The sequence below is a fragment of the Vipera ursinii genome, assembly GCF_947247035.1.
Source record: "Vipera ursinii genome assembly, chromosome: Z".
Taxonomy (NCBI): Eukaryota; Metazoa; Chordata; class Lepidosauria; order Squamata; family Viperidae; genus Vipera; species Vipera ursinii.
In genome coordinates this window covers 22,936,973-22,945,584 of record NC_139517.1, presented here as the reverse complement: position 1 = coordinate 22,945,584, position 8,612 = coordinate 22,936,973, and the positions used below count along the sequence as shown (strand labels likewise).

General features: G+C 35.2%; 1 protein-coding gene across 1 annotated transcript; it reads right to left on the bottom strand.

Moving 5' to 3' along the window:
* Positions 1–432: 432 nt before the first annotated feature.
* On the bottom strand, positions 433–1,347 carry LOC310650352 (olfactory receptor 14A16-like; the record flags this gene model as incomplete). Its single annotated transcript, XM_083379263.1, has 1 exon — positions 433–1,347. One exon carries the CDS (start codon positions 1,345–1,347, stop codon positions 433–435), a length of 915 nt encoding a protein of 304 aa, XP_083235389.1.
* Positions 1,348–8,612: the final 7,265 nt, after the last annotated feature.

The following is an 8,612-nucleotide window of genomic DNA, read 5'->3' as shown; positions in this document are numbered from 1 at the left end:
GTTTGAAGAAGTTTGAATAAAAGTTTGTCCCTCCCTCCAAAAAATCAAAATATTTTTATTATATTTTTTATTTAGTTTCAACTGTCACTTATCTGTCAATTATCTAGTGGAGACACTGATTCTCAAACCATTCTGTTAATGTTTTAAGGGAAGATGTAAATAGTATAAAGAATAAAATATATTTTGACATAAAACTTCTCATACCACCAATTGTACACGCTGTATCTCACTTCACTAAACAACAGCAATTGTCAGCCTGTGGAATGCCAAAGCTGCCCAATATCCATATTTAGAAACTGTAAAAAGTAATTAGGGACATTTGCTAAGCAACATATATAGTGCTAGGTTTTTCTTGTTCTACCATATTCTTTTATTCACAGAACTAGGGAAAAACTATGGTGAAGACAGTATAAACAATATTAGAAGAATTGATCAAAATCTCCACAGTTGAGAAAGGACAAATTTGATATTTTTATTTCTCAGGCTATAAATGATTGGATTGAATAGAGGTGGAAGAAGTGAATACAGAACAGTCAACGCAAAATCTATGTAAGACGGAGTGTTAGAGGCAGGTCTCAGATAGGCAAGGCATCCACTTAATAATAACATAGACACGATTGTGAGGTGTGGAATACAGGTGGATAAAGCTTTTTGTCTTCCTTTTTCAGAAGGGATTCTTAACACTGCCTTGAAGATCACTGCATAAGATAAAACTATAAAAGTAAAACAACCTAGTCCAGCAATAATACTGGCTGCAAGAATTCCAACCTCAAGTAGATTTAATCCAGAGCAGGATAGTTTTAGTAATTGTGGAAGTTCACAGAAGAATTGATTAACAACATTAGAACAAAAAAGGATGGAAAAAGTGCCAGTGGTATGTAACGTTCCATACAGGAGACCTGTAACCCACAGTAGAATTATGATTTCAGTACAGTATTTCCAGTTCATCACCATCTCATAGTGCAGTGGGTGGCAAATGGCTACATACCGATCATATGCCATGACTGTCAGGAGGGATAAATCAGAAGCTTCAAAGGAGAGAAAGAGAAAATATTGAGCAACACAACCAAAGTAAGAAATGTGCCGGGTGTCCAAGAGAGAATTTATCATGGATTTGGGGACAATGACAGAAACAATGCCCAGGTCTTGCAGAGCTAAATTCATGAGAAAAAAGTACATGGGGCTGTGCAGTCGATGGTCAAAAGCAACTGCAAAGATGATGAGAAGATTTGTTGTTACCGTTGCAAGATATAACACAAAGAAAAAAAAGAAATGCAAAAGCTGCAGTTGCCGATTTTTTGAAAATTCTAGAAGCAGAAAATAAGGCACTGTAGTTTGATTCTCCATGTTCATTTATGTCAAAGCTGGCATAACTACAAGGAAAGAAAGGAGGAAAATTCAGTTAGAGAAAATTTTGGTGGTGGCATTTTGATATATGGAGAGAAGAGAAAACATCAAGAAATGTAAATCATGGACTGAATGAACAAAGTTGTAGGATGGGGATATTAGAGCACACTGTTTTCCATTTTTACCCATTATTTTATCTCTACTAAAGGACCAATGACCAACTTCACATTTTTTCTTCTTTCCTCTTTTCAGCTGTGTTATCTCATGTAGTGATCAAAAGCATTGGCATTGAAGCATTGAACAAAGTTGGTTCAGGTCTATTTCCATCAATGAAAGATTTTTGGAATAATTGGACCCATCATAATGAATCTGCACTACTACAGGATTCTGGGAGTGTTGGAAAATTGGAAAATTCCAATATATGGTGCATTGTGCTTCTAGAAACAGGCAACGTAAATTTAGCCAATAAATATAACAATAATACATGGAAATCTTGAGAGCACACATCTTGAGAACTTAAGTTACAACATCTGCTATTTTGATATTCCCTGGTGATAAACACACATATATACCTCTGTTAAAAACATTTAATCAAAGGACCTCATATATTAGCAAAATAAATTAATAAATCCCTTTACGCAGCAATCAGAAGGAAATGAACATTCAGTTTGAAAAGGGAGTCTCCTATCCAATAAAAACCAAAAATGTCTATTGTAGAGTTTGGGACGAAAGTGAAACACAAACTACTGTACCTTTGAAGTCTGACATCTCAGCATTTTTTAAAAGAATGTCGAATGCCATGCAAGCACATTTTCAACAATAATACTTAACTTATTTAAAAAACAGAGAAATAAAAAGATTTAGGAATCTTACCATGCATTTCTTTTTCCTATAGAGATAGATTATGAGATGAATTTGCCAATGCTAATTCACCTGTAAATGGTCAGTTCATATATGAAGGCTTGGTCCAAATTTCTGCATATTATAACTACTTTTTTGTTCTTCATAATTATCATGTGCAAAAGGTGCCAATGTTAAATATGTAGTTAATTCAGTAAGAAAAAGAAAACTTTACTTACAGCCACTTATTTGACATTCATTAGGTAGTATTATAGGTAATAAATACAATACACTGGAAAATATTTTTTAAAAGAAATCACATATAGACCAAATGAATAAATAAATCCTCTTCTCCAACAATGGAAAGGAAAATGATAGTCCAACTTTTTTTGGGGGGAAAACAAAACAGTTTCCCCTGAAGTGGAAACCTCTATTCACTCCAAGAGAGTTTGGCCACAAAATGAGATGCAGCCTATTAGAACTATGACCTCTGACATCTCAGTATTTCTTTCAGCAATGTGGATCCACATTTTCAATAATAATACTTTAATGTTTAACAATAAAACAACATTTAGAAATATTGTCATTTCTTTTATTCATATCCAGGGAGATTTGAAATTTCTTTGGTAAGGCTATTTTTTCTATAATTGATCTAATTTTCAGGTTTGGTTCTCCATATTTCATTTATAAAAAACTTCTATAACTGTAAGGAAACAAATTAGGGAGAAGTAGTTAGATAACATTTGGGAATTGTCATTTTCATATGTAAAAAAACATCAAGAAATGTAAAAATGGACAGAATGATCAGAGGAATCTGAGCGTGAACCACAAACATGCAGTGGGAATTGCCACTTTTAATCCAACTGTACTAAAGAACCAACCATCTTCACATCTTTTCTTCTTTCCTTTTTTTCCTCTTACTTCATGTACTGATCAATTGCCTAGGAGTAGAAAAACCTTCTTCAGGTCTATTTGCATCAGTGATAGATTACTCAAAATAATTGGACCATAATCGTAATGTCTCACTTTTCCTAAAGAATTGTGGTACCGTTGAAAAATTGGACAATTTAGAAGAAAGGCAATGTAAATCTAGGAAATGAATAATGAATTAATTTGCCAAGTCTTTTACTTGGAAATTTTGAGAGCAGAAATTTCCTCTTTGTATAATTGCTCTTTGAGTTTGCATTTGTCTGCTTTGTAAGTCTTTATGTAAATGATACAGACATCTTTTTCTCAATTTCCCTAGCAGATTTTAGGCTAAAAAATAGAATACAAAGCCTTTAAACTAATAAACTAACATACAACATTCTTGAACATGTATTTAATGGCATATTGTTAAATAAAAAAATGATAGAACTTTACTTACCATCTAACTGCTGATTTGATATTTCTGCAAATTATAACTGTGTTTTATTCTTTATAATTATCATGTGGAAAGGTACCAACATATGTAATTAATTCATTGTTTACTAGCTGCATAGAGATCTCTCCAAATTGTCTTCTGTTTCATAATGTCTTTAAATCTATACTGTTTGAAGTTCAATTTCTGAAACATTATATTAAAACCATTTGTTCTCATCCTTAAAACAACTTAACTTATTCCATTATATCAAAAAACCCTGTCTTATGCAATTATTCTCTTCAATTATCTTCCTGCAAAAAAGTTATAAAGCCAACCCTGAGATACAAAACATAAGGCATTTTAAAATAAATACCAATTTGCTCTATAAAAGAGGGAAATATATTTTCTGTTAAATTTTCAATTTACAACTGACTTATTTGTCTCTATAGATAATGTCTTCTATGCTGTTAAGAGTGTTAAATATCTTACTGTCAATGCTGTCCCACTAATTTTCATGGAGTGAAACATCTATCTGCAGTTATAGTTATTTCTACACTCAGTGTTTATTAATCTTTTATTTCCCTCAAGAGACTTGTAGACCAAAATGAAACTGACTTGTGTGCTTATTAATATACTTAACAAATCTAAATAATACTGACTTCTGTGTGTTCATTAACATAATTTGCCATTAAGAATACAATAGCTTCCTCCAGGACCATGTATCATATCACATAGAATAATAATAATATTTCAGATAATTAACAGAATGTGGGATGCAGTGTAAATAGTGATAGGTGAAACAAAATGCCTGGCACATATTTCTTCATTTGTGATTCTCTTTTACTTCCAGCTTTTAAAAAATGTCTATTCTGTATGCCACATGTAGGGGAAAAGCTGGATAATGGTTAATAATTCTGCCAATTATAAGCGGGGAAAGCCAAAACTATATATATCAGGAAGCCCATAAAAACCTAGTAGAATGCCAATAGTTATCCAGTAAAATAATAGAAGCTGGTGGCATTTGTGTGGGAATACCCCCCCACACACACACACAAAAACAAAAAAAACAAAACATGATTATAGTACTTTTGTATTATAAGCCACACTCCTTTGTAGGGAATATACGGCTGGCTGATGAGACTACTGATAGAGACCTAAAAGAAGGCTCAGAGAATGAGATGCAACGTAAGCCCACAGAGACTTATAAAAGCTATGTATAATAGAATAAATAATAAAATAAATTATAGAAATCACTACAAAATCTCACAGATCAAGATACTTAGTGGTTAGAAAAAGGAGTTATACAAATACTTGTTTTAGAAAATCAGTATACATAAGATAGATAGATAGATAGATAGATAGATAGATAGATAGATAGATAGATAGATAGACAGACAGACAGACAGACAGACAGACAGACAGACAGACAGACAGACAGACACAAAGACTGTTGTTGTTGTTAGCTGTAATGTTGTGTCCGACACATCGTGACCCCATGGACAATGTTCCTCCAGGTCTTCTTGTCCTGTACCATCTTCTGGAGTCCATTTAAGCTCATGCCTACTGCTTCAGTGACTCCATCCAGCCACTTCATTCTCTGTTGTCTAGATAGATAGATAGATAGATAGATAGATAGATAGATAGATAGATAGATAGATAGATAGATAGATAGATAGATAGATAGATAGATGAATAAATGGATAGACAGACAGACAGAAGTAGAATTTATCTCTCCCACCCCAATGGCCAGTACAGTTGCTCAGAATAGCATTTCTCATATTTGCATCGCTTATAAATTATAATCACAAAACTTCTAAGAAAAAGGGACAGTAAGAATATTTCTAGAGGCAGATCGGTAGGATGACCAATCCCCCTCTCCAGTTGTATCTAGTAATTCAGTACCTATGGCTGGATTCAAAGAATAAAAGCCATCGCTGGAAAATTCAAAAAAGAATAAACATCCATTTGGGTGGGTAAAACATGTAATAGAAAGTATAAGATGCTTATGCTCTTAATGCTTATAACCTTTAAGTCAGTAGAAAGAAAGGCTACACTATTATTATGTGGAGGGGGCAAGAACAATCATTTTGATAAAGCCAGTACATCAGTATTTTGATTCCACGCTCAATTGTTATATGCACTAAAATTTTACACTGATATATGAAAAGGATATAAGGTAGTTTTTCATGGCACTGCAAGTCTCCTTTTGTTGGACAGTTAGATTTTTCATAGAAATCTTGATTACCTCAAGAGGGCTACCAGTTCTTAATGGTTTTGATCAATCTATTTTCTTACTTGTTGCCATTGTGGCAACACAACCTGCCTTAACATGATATCTGAAATCAGCTGAAAAGCTGTTCAGCAAAAATACTAAAAATGATTTTTACACCAAGGAAATGAGGAAAACATAAAAAAATGTCTCCAAGCTAATTCTCTTCTGTATAAAAAGGAGGGAAAAGAAAACACAATTAGTCTTTCATGACTACAAAGGTATAATTCCAGTTAAACTTGTGGACTTGGTTTCTTGACTGAACTCCCTCAAAACACTGACACTCCTCAAATTCAGAATAAGATTCTGTATTACAACATGGTTAGTGATATGCCATAACTATGAGGAAGAGTAATGACTATGCAAGTGAACATTGTATTTGAGGAATTTAATGACACATTTTGATTTCCCATGGTAAAAAGTTCTACAAGTTTACAGTCCATTCTGAGCTAACCTCCTTGTTTTTCCCTCTTAATTCCTGAATAAGAGGGGTGGGGAATCATTGCATAACTCAAAAACTCCTTGTTAAGGATTGTTGTGCAGTGGTCTCCTTGTGCTACCAAGGAGTTGCACAGATAAGGAAGGGTACTGAGAGCAGTAAGATCACACAGTAACCACAAGAGTACACTGAGTTGTGAAAGCAAAAAGTACTTTACTTTTGAGGTGGTGTAAAAACAAAAATGCACGGTCAAAAATAAACAGTCCAGGTCATACACAATAGTAACAGTCCAAGGAGTATTCCAAATACAAAGTTTTCTTACCGGTCCAGAGGTCAATACACAGTTCAGGTTTATCACAGTAGTAAACCAACAGTACAGCAAAACAGTAATAGTAGAGAGAGCAGTGAATTCAGAGAGAGAGAAGCTACATTCCTAGCTCCCTCTTATGGCCATGAGAACACTTACACACCCATTGGCCAATTAACATCTTAAAGTTACAACATCATTATGGCTTTTATATTTCCAACCCAATATGTAGGCTATCATCATATGCCTAACACTCCTGTTCTCTATATTATGTCTCATATTTTTTTTTAGTTTCCATCCCAGAGTCCTGGATATCACAAGAGGGAGTGGCCATTAGAAAGACTCTTGAAAGACTTTATTGAATAAAACAGAGCAAAGTAATAACTAGTGTTGTGATTCAGGGTCAGCCTGTGAGTTCGGCAGTTGGGTCAGACGATTCAGAGGAGGAGAAGGGGGGTGTTGGAGAGCTTGCTGAGGGTGTTGGAGAGCTTGCTGAGGATAGCCTTGAGGCTCCGCAGAGCCCTCAGCCAGGCCCCTCCCATCTGGTTACGACACAGACCCAGCTGTGTGAGCCTGACAGCGTGGATGAAGATGACCCACAGCTGGCCCAGTTCAAGGACACCTGACACAGGAGGCAGTCAATCAGGAGTAAACAGAGGAAGGCAATGGGGCACCTCAAAAGGAGGCAGAGAGAAGCCATGCCTTGAACTGTTTAAAAGGGGAATGTGTGGGAGGGCTGGTTTGCTGAAGGCAACCATTTGAATACCTCCTGTTTCATGTTTCATGTCTTGTTTTGCTCTGTTTTATGTCAATAAATTTGGCAGGCTTAGTTCCAGCCTCTTCCTGTTTTGTAAAGGGGTTGTCCCTGCCTTTTCTGCAGGGCCGGTAGTAGGCTGGTACAGAACAACTATGTCTACAAAATATAATGTGGACAAGAAATATCAAGGTAAGAAAACAAGAAGGAAACATTCAATACAGGAATATAAATACAGAATAAAATGTCATATTCCTTTAGTTGAAAGCCTCTCAACCTGAAAAAGGTACTTATATTAGAAATATAAGTATGCATATCACACCTTCCCAAAATATTCTTATATTGAGCCTCAAAGTATTTGTCCTATATATGGTGGTATAGATAACACAAAATCTGGATAAGCCTTTTAGTATATCATATTAATAGCTGGGATAAAGTATTTTTCAAGCAAATTTTAATAAAATATTCTGGAGTACATCTATTTATATTTGTTTTTTCAGGTATTAGAAAATGGAGTATATGCTATCTTCTCCAACTGAAGATGTTGCAGGTTACAGTAAGTTTAAATGATGGTCTATCACAGTTATGAAATTGATATCTTGCTTTTTCATATTGTTCTGTTTATAAAAAGGTTATGGAAGATAGTATAAGTTCACCCCCCCTACCCACCCTGCCAAGTGTCTGGTTTTTCCAAAGCACTTCTAAAGGAGAGGGGGGGAAAAATAGGTAATGGTAAAAGGTTCCCCTGCACATGCGTGCTAGTCAATTCTGACTCTAGAGGCCGGTGCTCATCTCCGTTTGAAAGCCAAAGAGCCAGCGCTTGTCTGAGGATGTCTCTGTGGTCATGTGGCCGGCATGACTAGAAAAACAAAAAAGAATACTCTTAAGCTAAAATGAGCAAGAACCTGTTGGGTATAATGCTTAAGTCACCACACTAGAAATTAGGAGATAGTGGCATCTAGTTGTGCCAGGTGGGTGACTTGGGCCAGTGACTCACTTTCATAGCCCTAGGAATAGGGCAATGGCAAACCGTTCCTGAAAATCTTGGCAAAAAAAGTGGTGATTTTCCCAGGCAGTTGGAAGGAGTGAAGACTGACACAATGAAACTAAATGTCAAAATGTTTGAGCAAATGACCACTTAAGAAGAGAACTCTTGGAAAAGCTGAAACCTTAACTGCAGGTACAGTGCAAATGCAGACCTAAAACATGGCTCACAGAAGCACAGCAAATAAAATTTAGAAAGGTAGTTTATATAGATATATGTTTTAAAAATCAGAGTATATATTACTGGTTAATAATTTTTGGGGGTGGGGT